Here is a 19,753-nt window from a genome sequence, read left to right as displayed (position 1 = left end):
TTTCCTTTTTGTCTTTTTGAGACAGGGTCTCCCTGTAGCCCCAGCTGTCCTGGAACTCACTATGTAGACCAGGCTGGCCTCGAACTCACAAAGATCCACCTGCCTCTGCCTCCCAAGTGCTGGGATTAAAGGTGTGTGCCACCACACCCAGCTTAAACTCCTTTTATAGGAATATTTACATTGCAGGGAGAAAGAAAAGTCCTACCACATCTTGTTACCATGTGTCAATTTGAAGGCTGCCAATTAAAAGTAGTGTAGTCATATATTACTTACAGTGAAACGGATCCTTACATGATTTTTGTCCTTGTGTTGACACTAGAGTGTACCTTCACAAACCTAGATGCTATAGCCTATTACATACTTAGGCTGTGTGGTATAGTCACCATCTTATATGTGGTCTCTCACTGTGGTTAAGTGACTATACAATTTGTTAAGATGATATTTGCTTAGAAAGTTATTTTGCTGTGTTTAAAAAGTCTCATCTCAACCGGGCATGGTGGCGCACGCCTGTAGTCCCAGCACTTGGGAGGCAGATGCAGGTGGATCTCTGTGAGTTCAAGGCCAGCTTGGTCTACATAGTGAGTTCAAGGCCAGCCTGGTCTACATAGTGAGTTCAAGGCCAGCCTGGTCTACATAGTGAGTTCCAGGTCAGCTGGGGCTGCAGGGAGACCCTGTCTCAAAAAAAGGACCAAAAAAAAGTCTCTTCTCTCTAGTAATCTTTCCTAATATCTATGTGTTTCATGTTTGGATTGTGAGCTACCTGGTCCAGTTAACTCTATTAGAGATAAGAAAGTAGAGCAGCTTTCATTATTAGCTGTTTTAAGGCTTCCCTGAAAAAAGCTGACCACATTCCCCATGAGTCTCTTAAATTTGTGCTGAGGCTGTTTTTTATTTCTAGGTCTGAGGGTGGTGGCTTGAACTATCCTAAAATATTGAACTAATATCAACATTTTTGTCCTGGGAGATTCTCAGGGTGATGCCAGGGGATTCAGGCTCAATAGCCTGAGAATGGAGCGTTCCTACGGCACGATTCACATATATTACCCAGGATCCCAGAGACAAATCCAAATGCTGCTGTTAAGAAAACTAGAAGTCTCCCCTTTGATTGGTATATTTTTATCTCATAAGCATGCTGAATGAGCAGCTGAATTATAAATAGACTTTTTCAGAGAGGGATAGCACTGACCAAGGGATTAGAACAGAGGAATTAGTGTCCTGTCCAGGGCCAGGACAGTCTAGGGAAGGCTGGCCAACCTGCAGCACTTTGGATCCTTTCTCGAATTAGAGCATTGTTTTCCAGGCTTGCCTCCTCCTGAAGTTTACCTGGGACATTCATTAATAGATGTGAATCCCAGACCCTCCTGGAGAGTCTCTTTCAAGATCTCATTTACTTCTTGTCTGTTTCCATTTCATTAGAGGTAATACATGCTCATTGTAAAAGCTTAGAAACTTAGGAAAGTCAGAGAAGACAATAAATATACAGAGTCCTTCCATTTACCATTCCCAGGACTGTTGGCAGTTGGGAAATTTAAAACCTATACAAAAATGAATGAATTTCCCACAAGAAAGATTTTCATTTTGTCATATCTCCCCCGCCCCCCCCCCTTCTCTTTCTCTCTCTGGACATACAGACACATTGGCTGAGCTGTTTGAAAGTAAATTTGAAACAATGATCATTTCACCCCTAAATCTTTAGTATGAATCTCATAAAAGCAAGGACACTTTCTGTGTAATGATAGCCTGGTTATCGTCCCTGAGAAAGGTAGTGCTGACAGAACCAATATCATAGTCTACTCAGATTTTTCTCACTGTCCCAGTAACATCCTGTGTAGCTATTTGTCCTTGTCTGTCTGTTTTGGACCCAGGATCCAGTTGAGGTTGTGCATGGCATTTGGCTGTCCTGTCTTATCAATCTAAAACGGCTCTCCCATCTTTCCACCTTTATGACATTGGTCGCTTGGTTAAAAGGCAATGTATACCAGATTCCTTTAGTATAAATAACCTTTTAGCTGGGCCTAGTGGTGCATGCCTGGAATCCCAGGTCCTATGGAGGCTGAGGCTGGTTTAAGACCTGCCTGTGCTACAGAATGAGTTCAAGGACAACCTGGGCATCTTAGCCTCCTTTGTGCTGGTGGATTACAAGTATGCATCACTCTTCCTGACTTCCCACAAATTCTTGGCCAGTGTTTTAGCATCCAGTGATGATCTTTGCTTGAATCAGATACTGTACTAGTGCCTTAAAAGTTGCGATTCTCTAATGCTGTCATTTTTCCCATCAGTTGGAACTCTTCTGTAAAGAAGCATTTTCCCCTCTCTGTTCTCTTTTTGAGTATCACTGTGGATTTGTATAATTCTTTTGTAATTCAGTTTGTGATCCATTAGCATCATTATTTCTGGTACTTACATTGTCTCAGATTTGGTGGTGAGAGTCCCATCTAGGTGTAGTCCCTGGCTCATACAACGTATTTTCCCTCATGTTTGAGCACCTTTTTGCTTTCTGGGACAACAAACTGTCTAGGCTCATCTTGTGCTTTTTCAGCCAAAGACTTGAAGTCAACTCTTTCTCCAAGGACCCTGGGTTTCTCACTTTCTCTTTCTAATTAAAAAAATTTTTTTTGAGACAGGGTCTCACTATGTAGCCCTGGCTGTCCTGGAACTCAGTCTGTAAACCAGATTAGCTTCAAACTCACAGAAATCTGCCTGCCTCTGCCTCCCAAGTGCTGGAAATTAGGGCGTGTGCCACCATGCCTGGCTGCCCCTGCTTTCTTTATGTGTGGAGGGGTATTTAGACTCCAAAGTCCCAGGAATAACAAGGTATGCCCATTGATTCTGAAATCATTTGTTTCAAGTCTAGTAGTTTTTAACTAGAAACACACATTTGTATTACTTGTTAGATCAAGGGGAGGAATCCATTGGCTATAATTTTTGAGACATGTCACTAGACATTCTGAATTATACTTCTATTGGTAAATGTCTTTCTGTTCATACAATCTTTGCTAAGTTGCACAAAATGCAGTTGCTGATGGCTACGTTTATTTAAATTTTAACTACAAGCTGGAAAGATGACTCAGCAGAAAAAGAGTGGGTACTGTTCTTGCAGAGGGCCTGAGTTCATTTCCCAGTACCCTCATCAGGTGGCTTACAACTGCCTGTAACTCTGGTTTCAGGGAATCCGATGCCTCTAGCCTCTGTACTCATATGTATACACACACACACACACACACACACACAAACAATTTAAAGTAAAAATCTTAAAAATTTTCTTAAAGGGCCAGCATAGTGGTGCATACCTTTAATCCCAGCACTCAGGAGGCAGAGGTATATGGATCTCTGAGTTTAAGGCCAGCCTGAGCTATATAGGGGGCTCCTGAGCAGCCAGGGCTTCATACTAAGACACTTTCTGGAAAAAAAAAATTGCACTTTCAGTCATGCATCATTCATGTTACTCAGATTTCTTGTGGGGTTTTGTTGTTTGTTTTTTGAGACAGGGTCATGCTGTGTAGCTAAGGCTGACATTGAATTTGTGATCCTTTTGGCTTAGCCTCCTGAGCCATTATAGGCATGTGCCATCACACCTGTTTTTTTGTTTTTTGTTTTTTGTTTTTTTTTTTAGGTAATATTTCATGTACTGTAGCACAGGCTGGCCTTAAGAACTCTCTATGTATTTGAACTCCAGATCTTCCTGCCTCCACCTCCTGATTGCTGATATTACAGGTATATGCTATCACACCCAGCTTATGTGGTACTAAAGATTGAACCCAGGGCTTTTATGCATGCTAGGTAAGCTCTCTGTCAACTGAGCTACATCTTGATGAGCATTTAGGATAGTCCTGGACTCCTCAACAGCAGGGTATAACAGTTCCGTGGTTTATTTCTGAGGGTGTCTAACTACATTCCTTTTATGTGGAATTAACATAGAACATGCATATTTTTGCTTTGGAGAGCATCTGTATTTGTTATTTCATATCACTGTGACCAAAATACCTAACAGAAACAATTGAAGGGAAGAAAGGTTTATGTTGGCTCATAGTTTCAGAAGGCCTCAGTCCATAGTGGCAGGGAAGGTCTAATGATAGCTCCATCTAAGGAGGTAGGAGTGTGAGGCAGGCAGTGGCTTGTTCCCACGGCAGTGAACCAGGAATACTTACGTGCATGCAGGCAATATACTCATATACATTTTTGAAAAAAGATGAGTCTTCCAACATTAACCTAAGCAAGGTAACTCACAGATATCCTCAGAGGCTAACTTTGATCTACATAATCCTTCACAGGCATACCTGGAGATTTATCTCCTAGATGATTCTCAATTTTTGTTAACAGTTAACACTAACTATTACACAAAGTTACAGAATTTTATAATCAGAACATTCAGGACAAAGCTATTTTCATTTTATCATGGATGTAAATTTTTTTTTGCTTTTTATATTTATATCTTCTGATACCCAGAGCCTCTGAAGGTCTTCCTTTCGCCTGGGGACAGAATTTTCCCTCCTTCTCAACAACTGATTTTTTATTTGTATTTTTATATTTTTGAGACAGGGTCTCACTGTGTAGCCTTGGCTGACCAGGAACTCACTGTATAGAACAGGCTGATCCTGCCTCTGCCTCCTGAGTTCTGGGATTAAAGGCATGTGCTACCACACCTTGATTCAGCAACAGATTTTTTTTTTTTTTTTTTTGGTCGTCTTTTTTTTTTTTTTGAGATAGGGTCTCCCTGTAGCCCCAGCTGTCCTGGAACTCACTGTGTAGACCAGGCTGGCCTTGAACTCACAGAGATCTGCCTGCCTCTGCCTCCCAAGTGCTGGAACCACAGGTGTGTACCACCACCACGCCCAGCTTTCAACAACAGATTTTGAAAGCAATGCCTTAGGGCTAGTGAGTTAACTCTGAGTAAAGGTGCTTGCCACCAAGACTGGCAACCTGAGTTTGATCCCCATGACCCACATGGTAGAAGGACAGAACTGACTTTCATCAGTTGTCCTCAGACCTTCACAGGTGCACTGTAGCACACATGTGCCCACCCTACATAGAAATAAGCATATAAATGAATGAATGAATGAATGAATGTAATAAAAAGTGTCTGTGAGATGCCCAGCCCTAGGTGATACATCTACAATGGAACCTCTATATCTAAGGCTCATGGAATAGTAGAATGAGGGGTAGAGAGACTACTAATACATCTCTCAACTCTCATCACTGAAGCTTCTTCATACAACAGAAGGCAGTTAGCACAGATGACCACACTTGGCCAAAGTGTAGAGAATAAGAGATGCAGAGTGCATGTCCCTGGATAGGACTCCTGTATTAAACCTCACCTACCCAGGGCTCAGGGACCATTTTGGAAGAGGAGGTGGAAAGAGTTTTAAGAGCCAGGGGTGGTACATGACTATAAGGAAAGAGACCTCCAGGCTTCTGGGAACTTGCTCATATGAACTTACAGCAATGGTGACACCATGTACAAGATCCATGCAAACTCAAACCAGACAAAAACCCAGCACAGAACTGGGGAAATGGACAGGAGGCCTTGACATTAGCTGAGGCAGTTGATCACTGTTGGGTGAGGAAGAGTTGGAAGAGTTGGTCTTCTTTAAGGGCTTGATGCTAGATAGGCTGACCAGGCTCCGGTTGATGAACTCACACAGAGGCACATCTAGGAACACAAATTTGACTCCATAGGCCTTAGTATGTATGACAGAATGCATGAGAAGTCTGGTACGGGGGCTATGGGGAGGTACAGATGGGGAGGGGATCTAAATACAATGAAGATGTATTACCTGAAATGCACAAAAATTCAATAAAAAATATATTTTAAAAAGCTTAAAAATAAAAGTAAAGACTAACTTTGAAGTCTTCAACTAATTTCTCAATGTGGGCTGGTGATTACTTTCACATGAACCGTAATTGATGCAGGTTTTTGTCTGTAATATTTCAGAGAACGCCAAGCAGAGCAGTTCTGCTTCATCATTAGGAGTGGGAGGGGTAATTATGGATCCCACTGAAAATCCAGTGAAATTTACCAGTCTCAGAAAATTCACAGGAACACGTAACACATATTCCTTTCTGTTTTAAAGAGTCCATGGTGCCTTAGGAGCTGGACTATGAGCCCATAGCCTGGAGCCTAAGTGAACTGACCATTTTTTCTTACCACCAGATGGGAGCTCAGAATGTTTGAGCTCCGCAGAGCAGATGGAGTCAGAGGACATGCTGAGTGCCTTGGGGTGGAGCCGAGAGGACAGGCTGAGGCAGAGCTCCAGAGCTGCAAGCAACGCCTTCCCTACCCTGCCCCCCATGGTCGTCATGAAGAATGTGCTGGTCAAGCAGGTGAGAAGGACCAGTATGACCCAGTCTTTGCAGATGCAGGTTTCTGAGCTTCCTATGTATACACTCCTCTGCAGGGAGAGACTGCAGAAGCAGTCTGAAACATACTGAAGTGTACCTTCTGCCCTGGAGCGGATGTCACCTTTCAGCTGCTCACAGTGGTTTATTAAAATTTTTTAAAAAGATTTGTTTTTTAAATTATGTGTATGGGTGTGTGTGTCTGAGTGTAGGTATGTGCATGTGAGTGTAGGTTCGCTTGGAGGTCAGAAGAAGGCATTGGATTCTCTAGAGATGGAGTTACAGGCAGTTGTGAGCCTCCCAATATGGGTCCTGGGATCTGAACTCAAGTCATCTAGAAAAGTAGTATGTGCTCTTAACTACTGTGTCATCTCTCCAGCCTTACTGACACTGTTATTAAAAGGAGTTCAGGTGCTAGAGGTGTGGCATAGTGGTAGAGCACTTACCTATCATGTGGAGTCCTGGTGTTCAATCCCCCATCACACACACACACACACACACACACACACCACACCACAAACAGAGAGAGAGAGAGAGAGAGAAACACTAAAAACAAAAACCAGAAGTACAGGAGTCAAAATTTATATTATTTGTGAGATGGACTACTTTATTTTTAAACTTTTAGTTTCCAAAGGGTCCTTGAAATGCTTTAGTAAGTAATATATAAAGGAACCAACCCCAAAGGTTACTTCAGTGGTACATTTAACAAGAGATAAAGTTTAGAGTAGAAACAAAGGAGTCTTTTTTTTGCCATGCTGGGGATTGAACCCAGGGCCTTATGTACGTTAAATAAGTGCACTACCATTGAATTACATGTCCAACCCTAAGATTCTTTTCAGTTTGAACTGTCATGGGAATTTAGAAATGTAAGACATGTTTGTAAACCTGTGTGGTGGTACATTCCTGTAATCTTAGCCCTTGAAAAGCTGAGGCCAGAGGAGAATTACAGGTTTGAGGCCAGCCTGGGCTACAGAATAAGACAGTGTATCAAAACCAAAATTATAAAAAACAAAAACAACATCTTTGTTTCAGAAGTTGAGGCACTTTCCAAGCTAAAGCCTTGCCTTAGTCACAGAGCAGCTCTTTGGGTTGAGAATGGCAATGCCCACAGCATCCTCACCATTCACTGGAGACCTAGTTGGATAAAATTCTATTAAACTTTAATACAGAGCTATGTACATTGTGTGATTATTGTCTAGATATGAAATATTAGTGGATGAGGACTGGAGAGGTGGCTTGGGGGTTAAGAGCACTTGCTGTTCTTCCAGAGGACCCAGGTTTGATTCCCAGCACCTACATGGTGGTTCTTCTAGCCTTTGTGGTCATCTACACACGTACCAATAAACATAGCGGCAATCCAAAAACTTGTACAAATAAAAATAGATAAAAATCATTTTAAAAAAAGAAATACTAGTTGATGAAAATAACTACAGTATTTGAAACTGAAAACTCAATCATAAAAACTTGGTTTTTAAGTTAGAATAGAAAAGTCTGAGGAATGAAAAAGACTGACTTAAGAAAATATTTAAGCTTATACTACTTACTCTGAAAATAGATCACAGTTCTTGCCTTGACAAGTCTACTTTGTACTTAAGTATTGTGAAACTGGAAGTCTGGTTTTGGTATTGACCTTCCCATTTTAGGCTGAAGGTTACAGGAACATGGCTAGGGCATGATGGGAAGTCTTAGTGTGTTAACATTACTTGGTTGTCTGAGGAACATAAACTGAGTTTCCAAAAAGTAGGTGGCCTGCTAGGCCCTGTGAAAGAATTTGAACATTTTGTTTGGTAAATTGAGTCTCAGCTGGAGCCTCAGCTCTCTGTAATTTTTTAAAAATATTATTTTTATTTTATGTGTCTAAGTGTATTGTCTACATGTATGTAAGTGCACCCATGCCATGCAGTGCCCATGGAGGTCAGAAGAGGGTGTTAGATCCCCTGGAACTGGAGTTACAGATGGTTGTTAGCTGCCATATGGATGCTAGGAACTGAACTCGGGTCCTTTGCAAGAGCAGTCAGTGCTCTTAACTGTTGAGGCATCTCTCCAGCCCTAACTCTCCGTATTGAAAGGAGATGAGAGCATGGAGAGAGGAAATGGTCCTGGCCCGAGAGGCACCGGGCAGCTGCCCCAGGCTACGGCCCTTGTCTTTCCTGCCTCTTTTCCTTCCTGGCTCCTCTGGCTTTCTAGTTCCTTGTGCAGCTGTGCTGATGAGCCACCTGTGTTGCAGGCTGGGGTGGCGGCTCCATAGGAGTGTGCAGCCCATGCTCAGGAGTAAGGAGGCTTTTCCAGCAGAGCCTGGTATGCACAGATAGCTGGAAAGGCTGCAGGAGACAGGAGGCTCAGTGGCAAGCTGGCCTCATGGAGTAGTCTCAGAATTTTGGGTTTTTTTGTTTTTGTTTTTGTTTTGAGATGGAATCTCAGATAGCCCAAGCTGGTCTTGAACTCCTCTGTAGCTGAGAATTGCCTCGAACTCTTGATCCTCCTCCATCCACTTCCCTAGTGCTAGAATTATAGGCATCTCTTTATATGGTCCTGGGGCTCAACCCAGGACTCCATGCATGCTAGGCAAGTACTCCACCAGTGGAGCTACACCCCAGCTTGGGCTTAGGATCTTTAAACTCTTGCCAGGAAACTATACTGCCTATATTTTTATTACCTAAATCGTGACCTTAACAATGTCAACTTCACCTGCTTCAAACTTTTTATCTGAGTGATAGCCCTTGATTAAAAACAGTTCCTCAAGTTTTCCCTTAGGAAAGGTTTTGTTTGCTTATTTTTTTTTTAATATGTGATATCAGATAAAGTGGGCTCCCTTGGCATAAGGTGGTGTGCACTTGAAACAGCAATATACATCTGAATGTCTGCCTGCTTTGCAGAAGGCAGAAGCCACACTCCTCCATCCTGACGAGGAGCTGTTCTCTTCCTTTGTCTGCAGGGCAACAGTTCGTCCCAGCTCCAGTCCTGGACTGTCCAGCCCTCCTTTGAAGTGATCTCAGCACAGCCACAGCTCTTTGTCCTTCATCCACCTGTGCCATCTCCTGTCAGCCCATGCCATGCTGGTGAGAAAAAGTCAGACTCCAGGAACTACTTACCCATTCTAAATTCTTACACCAAAATAGCCCCACATCCAGGCAAAAGGGGCCTTTCCCTCAGCCCAGAAGAAAGAGGAGCAAGTGGGATGTCAAAGAAAATCTGTACCGAGAGACTGGCGCCCAGCCTGTCTTTCACAGAGCCGACTAAGACTGGTCTTGTGCCATCCAGTCCGTTGACTCCAGTCCCACCCAGTGCCAAACTCACTGAGGACTCAGCTCTGCAAGGAGTGCCCTCCTTGGTGGCAGGGGGAAGTCCACAGACTCTGCAGCCTGTGTCCAGTAGTCATGTGGCTAAGGCTCCCAGTCTGACTTTTGCTTCCCCTGCCAGTCCTGTCTGTGCATCAGACAGCACTCTGCATGGCTTAGAGAACAGCTCCCCTCTTTCACCACTGTCGGCCAGTTACAGCTCACCTCTGTGGGCCTCGGAGCACCTCTGTCGCAGCCCAGACATCTTTTCAGAGCAGAGGCAGAGCAAACACAGGCGCTTTCAGAATACCTTAGTGGTCCTGCACAAGTCTGGTTTGCTGGAGATCACTTTGAAAACCAAGGAGTTGATTCGTCAGAACCAGGCAACTCAGGTGGAACTAGACCAGCTAAAGGAGCAAACCCAGCTATTTATAGAGGCTACCAAGAGCAGGGCCCCTCAGGCATGGGCCAAGTTGCAGGCATCACTAACATCTGGGTCCAGTCATTCAGGCAGTGACCTGGACACCTTGTCTGACCACCCAGACATATAGCACAGAGGCATTTTCCAGTTATTTGAGTGGTTCTTTGAACTCTTTGCTATTATCTACGCCTGTTTCCCACAGCCTATGCTTTTCCTCCTAAATTCATCAAGCCACATGGCAGTGTCTGGCTGCTGTCATAACTGGTGGTCCATGCACAGGTTGTGTTTATCTGTGTTCCTCCAAGGACCTCCAATTGGGAGTGTCCTTGAGTCCCTTTTCCTTAGCCTGCAGACACTTAGAGGATGGGACAAAGGAGAGAAGACTCCTGGGGCTGTTCCAGCTGTCACCTCCCACCATCCCACTCACTAAGGATCCAAGGTTCAGTAACAGGACCTGTCAAACCAAGGAGTAGGTGACCTAAGGATCCCTTTGTGGGTCCTCCCTCAAGTATCCTAGTCACAGGGAAAATATAAGAGGTGTGTTTGCGTTCTACCAGGCATTGTGCCAGTTGGGCAAAACCTAAAATGCTTTGGGCACAGGTTGTGTCTGGGTATAAGCACTTCATCACGTAAAGCTTTAGTTTCTTTTTTTTTTTTTTTTTTTTTTTTTTTTTTTTTAGACAAAGTGTTCCTTTGTAAGCTAGGCTGGTTTTGAATACTTTGCCTCCTGAGTGTTGGGATCAAAGACCTTGCCTGCCTCTGTCTTCCAAGTGGTGGGATTAAAGGTGTGCGCCACCATGCCCAGCCAACCTTTAGTTTCTTAAACTTGAAAGTCAAGGAGAAAAAGAAGTACTGTTTCACTCATATACTTTAACCACTCATCAGATTTCACTTAAACAAGTAGGGAAAATATTTCAGATTTTTAAGATATGGAATGGATTTAGTACCATCTGGAATTGTATTTGATGAATTGCTTTTTTGATTAAGGGATCAAAGAAATAGCCCTGGCCAGCATTTTTTTGGTCATCAGCTAGAAGATTTTAATTCATGTTTGTAATAGCACAGCTTGTCTTACGTCTCAGACACCTGAAATAGGGCTGAGAGATGGCTTAGTGAGTAAAGGTGCTTGCTGTCAAGCCTGACAGCCTGAGTTCAATCCTCAGAACCCACTGGTAGGAGAGAACTGACAGGTGAAAGTTGTCCTTTGACCTCCACACACCTGCATACACACATGATAAATAGATAAATAAATAAATTTAAAAATTAAAAAAATGAAGGAACAACAAAACAAAGCAAAAGGATGAAAACCTTGAGATAGCCCTGGTGGTTCCTCAGGTGTGGTGCAAATTACCCTTGGCTGCCACCTTGTTTGTCCCTCCCCTAATTGTTTTTATGAGAGGGAAGAAGTGATTATGCTTGTAAATTTTAAATTACATAAAATCCTGAGGTTTTGATAACAAGGCCACAAAACAAAAACTGGAAAGGATTCTTACTCATTTTTGTCTCCTGGGTTCTTATCTCCCATGTACTGAAGGAGAGCTGTGGGCTGCAGAGCAAAGGTGTGATGTTACTACCGTGATGCTTGTCTCAAGATGGAGAATGTGATGCCAATTTCCAGATGATACACATTCTTTTCAACTTCAGTGTATCTGTAACTAGGTATCTAAGGAAAAGATTTTGATTAAATTTTTCATCCTCTTAAAAATCTTTGTTCTTTACAAATTACCTGAAGTTTTTATGACCAGCTTCATCTTTTTTTTCCCCAAAGAAAATGTTCTTGAGGGTTACTAAGCCCAGAAGGTAATGATCATATTTATTAGGTTGTTAGTTGTAACTAACATAGTTTAAAAATCATAAGGCTCAGGTTGACAATACTGTGTTCACAAAGGCATTTGATTTAGATATGTCTTATTTAGTAATATTCAACTTGGTAAAATCTCTCTACTCACTGATCAACACAGAATTATTACCTGCTGTTTGCTTTCGGAAAGTTTCCAAAATCAGAGCAACTGTGTCTCTGGGCAGACTCAGCTCCTTGTAATATTTTTCTCTTGGCCAGCTTGCCTTGCCTCCCTGGAATCTGTATGGTACTGGAGCCGCCTCACTCTGCCCCATGCTAGGAAGCTTCCTTTTTGGCAGAATGTTTGGCAGGAAAGCTATAGAGACAGGTGCTCTCAGAACAGCCTGGGTACCAGTCATGAGTCTTACTGAGTGTCAGAAAGCTGAACGCCCTTGCTGAGAACCAAATGTATTCCACTGGAAAAACCCTCCGTGGAGCTGTAAGCCTCTTGGACTCTTCCTGCTAGATGAGGCTGAAAGATCATGAAAACCACTGTTGATCTTCAATGCTGAGTGTTGGGGAGGGTTAGCGCCCCCAGTGTCTGCTCTGTGATCTTAAGCTTTTGCTTGAAGTCTCTAGACTGCTAGTATGGTGTTTTTTTAGTGGAGCTGGAAGCAGATGAACCCAAGGAGAGAAGCTAGATCTTGAAAGGAGCAATCTCTTGAGGCCAGAGGCCAGACCAGCCCATGGAGGAAGCCGGCAGTGAACCAGGAAGATCTGCATTGGTTGCTCAAGGCTGTAAGTAGTGATGGCTTCAGTGGTGCATGCTGTAAGTCATTATGAAGTACTGTGCAGGCTGTTGTTTTCTCAAGGTGAGAAGCCAATTTTAGCTCAGACAAATCCTTAAGAGAACCTTTGGCAGATTTTACTGGCAGTGTGGAAGCACATCTAGAAAAGGTTGCTGGTTGAATTGATTATGGTTTAATTCCATTTGTAATTTACTACACTGTTTTCATTGATTGTAGTATCTTCTGGCTTTTCTGGTATGATTCCTTCAGCAAACAACCTACTCTTGTGCATATATTGAAATGGTTTTCTAACCATGAACTCTTTAGGGTAGAAATTTATTTACCAAATGTGAATTCTCTTAAGAAAGTGTGAAGTAATAGAAAATGACTGTGAAATGTCAGAGAAAAATAAAAAATCACTTACTTGAAAACTATGTGGCCTGTTTGCTTTGTAATTGCTTAAAAATACTGAGGCCTTGGGGGCTGGAGAGATGGCTCAGTGGTTAAGAACACTGTTCTTATGGAAGATCTGGGTTCGAATCCCAGAACCCACATGGCAGCTAACAACTGTCTGTAACTCCAGTTTCAGGGGATCCGACAGCCTTGTCTGTCCTCCTCAGGCATTGCAGGACACGGGTGCACTTACATACATGCAGGCATAACACTCATACACATAAAAAAAATAATATTAAAAAAAATACTGAGGCGTGGGGGTATAGTCAGTGGTAGAGTGCTTGCCTAGCCCTGTGTGAGGCTGAGTTCCATTCCTAGCACCCCTCTCCCCAAAATAAAGAAACCTAGAGTAAACACTTGAATTGATTGGACAGATTGAAGTTTCAAACATAGTTTTGTGTCGTTTGGAATACTGGAATTGGATACTCAGTGTTGGAAACTGTTCAGACTTTCATGGCTGTGCACAGACAGTCTTACAGCAACAGAATAGTCTGTTCTCTAGTTTTGGAGGTTTATACTGTGGAGGGTGGGAGCAGTGAGCTGAATACAGTTCAGTCCTCTATCTTTTAAATACAGAGATGCTACAGTTGTACATTGGGGTAAACTAAAGCCACAGTAAGCGAAGTTCTTTCTACCACAGAGAGATTCTTAGCAAATTTGTCTCAGCCATCCTCTGTGCTCCCTACAGAGAGACATGTAGAGTCCTCCTTGCTTCCCAGGTCAGCCAGGAACCCTGTCCTGGTATGTGTAAGATCCTGGGATTGTATCTTTTTTTTCTTTTTTTTTTTTCTTTTTTGTCTTTTGAGACAGGGTATCCGTACAGCCTGAAACCTGCTATGTAGACCAGGCTGGCCTTGAACTCACAGAGATCTGCTTGTGTCTGCCTCCTAAGAGCTGGGATTAAAGATGTGCGCTACCATGCCCAGTACTGGGATCGTATCTTATTCTCATTAAAAGGTCTGGAGGTTTGTCACAGTATTAAGCTCCGTAGCATTAATTCTTACCTACACAAAGGGTCTACGTGACTAAAATATAGCTGTAAAGCCATTAAAATGAATAAAAAGGAGTAAAGATGGCTGGAGACAGCCCTTCTACAGTAGAGGGGCCCTCCTCCCTCAGAAGTAGAATCCAGACAGGCAAGCGAGCACAAAAAGATCCTGTGTGGCATAGGAGAACTCAACATCTGCCCTACAGCGTGGTTCCAGTATGCAGAAATACCACCTTTCTGTGAGTGGGTCTGTTGAAGCCACATCTTTGAGGTTATCACCATCATTCATTGCCTGGTGCTGGAGATTGAACCTAGAGTCTCAGCCATGGTAGTCACATACTGTACCACTGAGTGATGTTCCCACACCATTAGACCTTTTATTCATTATTGGTGACTTTGGCTAAGTCACTTGGCCTCTCTAGATTTTGCTTCTCTCAGATGAGTAATAAAGAACTGGTTATCTCTAAGTTCTCAGATTTAACCTTTCTGTAAGGTCTGTAGCTGTAAGTGAGTGTGATGAGTAAAGGCACTGCCAAGCCTCATTAGACTTTGATCCCCAGGCACCATATTGTAGAAGGAGAGAACCAACTCTTGAAAGTTGTCCTCTAACCTCCACATGTGCACCGTTTCACACACCTACACACACACACACACACACACACACACACACAGAGTAAATAAAATGTAATAAAAACAGCTTTAAAAATCTGTAGCTGTGTTTCAAGTGAGCTGTAAAATCAGTAGACTAAAAGAACTAACCTGGGAACCTTAAAAAACAGATTGCTCGTGCTCCAGTTGGACAACTGTGCTCTGGTATTCGGATGGGTTTTACTTCTGTTATGTGGCTCTGGGAAAAGCATCTTGCCAGGCTACATTGCTCTGCCTTCCTCATAATCACCTGGTTGCTGCATGCTTGCGTTCACGAACTCCCTTATAAAAAACTGTTGAAGCCACATCTTTAAGGTTATCACCATCATTCATATTCTGGTGCTATGAATTGAAAGAAACAGATTTCTTTTTCTTTTTATGACGATGTGTTGAACATAGTCCAGGCTGACCTTGAATTTATTGTCCTTCTGCCTTATTTCCTAAGTGAGATGTTTATTTATTTACTTATTATTTATTTCAGTGCTGAGGATTGAACCTAGGGCCTTGCACCTGGTAGAGAAGCACTCTGCCACATGGAGCTACCTCCCCAGCCCTTCAAATAAGAAATTCTTTGTATGTGTGTGGTGTATACTTACACATACACACATGTGTAGCTGTGAACTCAAGTGTCTTTGGCTTATGTCCTTGAGACAGAGTCACTCACTGAACCTGGAGCTTGCTGGGTTTTGGCTAGGCTGGGGCCAGCAAGCCTCAGCGACCCCCTTGTCTCTACCACCCACTGGTGCTGGGGTTACAGGCACATACGGCCACATTTGGCGTTTTACATGGGTGCTGGGGAGCCGAACTCAGGTCTTCATGCTTATGCAGAAAATCCTCTTATCCACTGAGCCATCTCCCTAGTCTCAAACAAGGATTATTAGCCCCAAAGGAGGACATTTTGGAGTTAAATCACACCATGTCCTTTGCTGGTCAGTCATCTACAAACAACTGTTTTGTGTTCATCTGAGATGAAGGGCCTAACTCATGGTTTTTGTTTATGTTTTTGTTTTTAAGCTTTTTAGTGGGTCAGCTAGCCTTTTATTTCCCTTTAGATGTCTCTCCCCAAAACAAGGGATAAAGTTTCTCCATGTATTGTCAGGAGCTTTCACCATCAGTAGGCAGGGCTACACAGATGCTATGGTACATCGTGAGGTCTTTATTCTGGCCTAGCCTTGGAGTCTGTCTGTTACTTAGGTGGCACAGCACACTAAGCATCATTGAGAAAGAGGCAATGCTATATCCTGGCTCTCGAAGCTTTTATCTCTGCTACACTAGTTGAAAACAGCATGGAGAGGTCCTTACTGCACACCCACACCATGAGAGCGTGGTGCCATGTGGAAGGAGGTTATCTTGAGAATTTTAAAATTGTAGCACAAGGCAACTTCAGCACACAAACTCATGATGGAATTCAGCCTCAGAAAGGTTGTCATTGCTTGGGATAATTAAGACCCTCTTCTACCCAAATCTAATTTTGAGAGAGCAAATGGCAGCCTAGGATGGGTACTCTGCCTGACTTCCTGGAAGGAGATGGCCTGTGGGTCCTCAGGTGACTACTCTGACTCTTCCTCCCAGAATCCCTCCTCATTCTTAACACGTGGCTTCCCCGTCTTTCTCAGGGATGGTTATGCAAGACATTAGAGAATTGCTTAAAAATATAGTCTGTGATTCCTGCCTCCAGTTACAGCACCAGGAGACGGGAAACACTGAGAAAAACCGCGGAGTAGAAGCAAACAACCAGTGGGTGGAAGCTGCTAGAAATGAAGGGGAATAAAAACTGAATTGTGGGATCTTGAGGTTCACTCTCCTGAGGGCCCCAGTCAGGGTGACTGATTGTGTTCCCAGCCAGGCCTTCTGAGTGCCTTGAGAGCCAGAGACTAAAAATAGCTGCCTTTAATTTTCCTAGAGTTTTTATCTCAGGGAGTACAGCAGCCTTTGAAAGGCGCTCCTTCATTCCGATAATGGTCCCCATCACAGGAGAGCTGGGGGCTTCTGTTCTTTGGGAATAGTCCATAAGCTCTGCCCGCCAGGTGGGCACATGGGAGCCCTTGGCAAGGAGCCCACCCTTCATTTGGGGGTGAGTGAAAAAAACAGAAGCCCTAAAAAAATCAGGACCTTCCCTGACTTGTGGATGGTAAACCATGTCTCCACTGAGAGCTGTATTGAAATCACCATCTCCACTCCTCCCTCCTCAAATGAATAAATTGGCCCTGGAGGGTCGGGGACAGATTCTTCTTAGACTTCAAAGGTTCACTGGAATGAACTGGAAGACCACAAGGAGAAAGGGCATTCAGTTTTCTAATGGGCATGAGGAAATCTCAGAAGGGTGATGGCTCAGTAGTAACCCAAGGAGGCTCAGCTACCGCTCTGCCCTTCTGCATAGGGGAGAGGTGAGTGGGAAGATACAGGCAAGTTCTAGGGGTAGAGTGATATTTAAGATGAATGGATGGGCCAAGACACCTGGCAGTCCTTAATAAACCATTTTCTTTGAGCAACGAATGGGCCCTAGAGATAGTAGTATGTGACAAAATGTGACTGTGGGTCTCTCCCTCCCCTTGTGTGCTGTTGACCACCGACCCACGAGAACAAAGGGAGCAGAAGCGATGAACAGGGTTAGGACGGCCAGTGAGCATGACAGAAAAGACCTGCCGGGAGTCAGTTTCAGTGATGCAGCCGGTTTATGTAGTGGGGGGTCAGGGAAAAATATAGGGTGGAGGCAGCAGCCAAAGCTTCAGCTGATAGGTGTTCATAGTATGCTTTATTTACATGTGGTAGGGGGATCCTATCATCTGGCTATAGGGCAATGCCTAATTATCATATAGAAAAAACCTGGGGGCAGTTTAGTGCAGGTAACTATGCCAAGGTCATGTTCCAAATAAGGTCAGGCATCCGTGCCTGGAGGCACTTTTCAGTCAAGCAGAGAGCAGGAAGCCCCCGCTGAGAAAGGGAGTCCTCCACGTAGCGCTGAGCTCCTTAGAGCTATCCATACATGGTGGACTGCAACCTTAGCAGCAGGGTCCCCCAAGATGTGACATTCCTCAGCTTTCCTTAGGAGAATATGAGCTTAGTGAAACCTTGGGAAGGGACCTCTGACAGATCTGGGCTTTAGATGGATAAGGGACTATCAGAACAAAGACCCCCTCCAGCGTCTGCTGCCTCCTAAGAGCCTTTAATTTCATCATCATAGCAGGGTGCTGTGTGTGTGTGTGTGTGTGTGTGTGTGTGTGTGTGTGTGTGTCTGTGTGTCTGTGTGTCTGTGTGTGCTGCATGTGAGATGTGTGTGTGTGTGTGTGTGTGTGTCTGTGTCTGTGTGTCTGTGTGTGCTGCATGTGAATACATTGGTGCATGCATCCACATGCACACATGAAGAAGGCAGAGCAGGGTAGCAGGTGTCTTCCTCTATTGCTGCCTGCCATATTGCCTATGTAGGGTCTCTCACAGAACTGGAAGCTCACTGGTTTGGCCAGACTGGCTGGCAGTTGAGCTCTCAAGATCCACTTGTCTCTGCCTCCCCAAAGGTGGGAGTTACAGGCATGTGCAATCATACCTGGCTTTTTAAGTGAGTGCTTAGGATTCAAACTCAGGTCCTCCTGCTTATAGAGCAAGCACTCTTATTTACTGAGCCACCTTCCCAGTCCTCTGGGTATCATATTTTACGATAAAATTGCTTGGGCTTTTTCACCTCAAAGTAAGGGAAGTGGAGAAGCAGGAAGAAGGCATACACAACACAACAACCTCACATCTCCCCTGGCTCTCAGGCCTGTGAGCTTCCCTTGAGTGCTTCATTCTGCCTCCCACTGGTCTCCAGCAGGCTACTGAGCCTCTTTTGAGAAAATGCAAAGGAATATTCAGCTAAGCAAATTGGGAGGGCAATGGGTACCACAACCAACCAACAGCCTGGGGTACTCACGGCCTGACAACTCAGCAGGAGGCATCGTCCAGACAGCAGGCTTTCAGTAGTGGTCCCCTGCCCTCCAGCAGGCAGCTAGGCCAGGGACCCAAAGTGAAAGCCTCTTTAAAGACTTTTCCAAACAGAAGGTTGTCTACAGGGTGTAGGTGGAAGTGTTGTGCCTTCTAGCCTTGCAAGGTTTGATTTTTTTTTTTTTTTAATTTATGAGGTGTTTATAGCATCAGTTGTGCCTTGGAACCCCTAGGTAGTCAATTACTAATGCTACTGATTAACATAGTGTGGTCAGGTCATGGTGACTTTTTTTTCAGCTTGTAGTCAGGACAGACCTCTTGGTCCTGCCAACCACAGGATTAGGAGGGTGGGAGAGCCCACACTGAGTGGGGCCTGTCTCTCATGTAGAGAAAAGGGGTCTGGGATGCACAGGGTAAGAGATGATCAAGCATCAGATAGCACAGGTCAGCTCCAAGTAGAGTCTACTTTGAGGAATTTTAAATGTCCTTAACTGTGATCCTCATCCCTCAGTTGTTCCTCAAAAACTTGCATTCTCTAGGACTAGAGATGTAGCTGAACTGGTAGAAGGTTTGCCTATCATTCGCAAAGCTCTGGGTTTGATCTTCAGTACTGAAAAAAAAAAAGTATTATCAGGTGGGACCCCCGCCCCCCGCAAGCCCTGAGCAAGCTTGCCTGTTGTAAACATTCTGAGCTGGCACCGTGTATGGTGGCACAGACCTGTAGTCCCAGCACTCAGGAAGAGGTGGAGGCAAGAGGATCAGGACTTCAAGGCTTATACATTCAACCCTATCTCAAACAACAGCAGCAACAAACCCCAAAGAGTATATTCTCAAATCCTGATCATTTTCACTTCTGAAAATTTTAATGAGTTCTGAAACTTACTTGACCAACGTAATGTCATTGCTACTTGAGGGCAACGAATGCATTCAACTGTTACAGAGTTTGTGTCCCAGGTGCTGACCTAGCTATGGGTGTAAAATGACTGTTCCAGCTTGCTTTCTGTCCCTGAGATCAACACCACGACCAAGAGCAACTTGGGAGAGGAAGGGGTTTATTTTGTCTTATACTTCCAGGTCATAATCTATCACCGAGGGAAGTCAGGGCAGGAACTGAAGTAGAAATCATGGAGGAATGCTGCTTAC

At 43.9% G+C, this 19,753-nt stretch overlaps 2 protein-coding genes across 3 annotated transcripts in view; both read left to right on the top strand.

Moving 5' to 3' along the window:
• Nucleotides 1-10,716, top strand: part of Cipc (CLOCK interacting pacemaker) — a 20,147-nt gene extending 9,431 nt beyond the window's left edge. For both annotated transcript variants that reach the window (XM_029567037.1, XM_029567041.1), the window contains exons 3-4: nt 6,152-6,321; nt 9,272-10,716. In XM_029567037.1, the coding sequence (XP_029422897.1) occupies nt 6,152-6,321; nt 9,272-10,165 (1,064 nt within the window). In that variant the 3' untranslated portion in view covers nt 10,166-10,716. The remainder of the gene's footprint in view (nt 1-6,151; nt 6,322-9,271) is intronic.
• A 75-nt stretch (nt 10,717-10,791) lies between these two features.
• Tmem63c (transmembrane protein 63C) overlaps nt 10,792-19,753 on the top strand; it is a 151,199-nt gene continuing 142,237 nt past the window's right edge. Inside the window, exon 1 of the mRNA XM_017799890.2 lies at nt 10,792-12,613. The gene's annotated coding sequence lies outside the window, so the exon portion shown is untranslated. The remainder of the gene's footprint in view (nt 12,614-19,753) is intronic.

Source organism: Nannospalax galili, unplaced genomic scaffold, assembly GCF_000622305.1.
Source record: "Nannospalax galili isolate Female #2095 unplaced genomic scaffold, S.galili_v1.0 scaffold330, whole genome shotgun sequence".
Classification (NCBI taxonomy): Eukaryota; Metazoa; Chordata; class Mammalia; order Rodentia; family Spalacidae; genus Nannospalax; species Nannospalax galili.
Note: the sequence above shows the minus strand (reverse complement) of the source record. Positions and strands in the feature narration are given on the sequence as shown.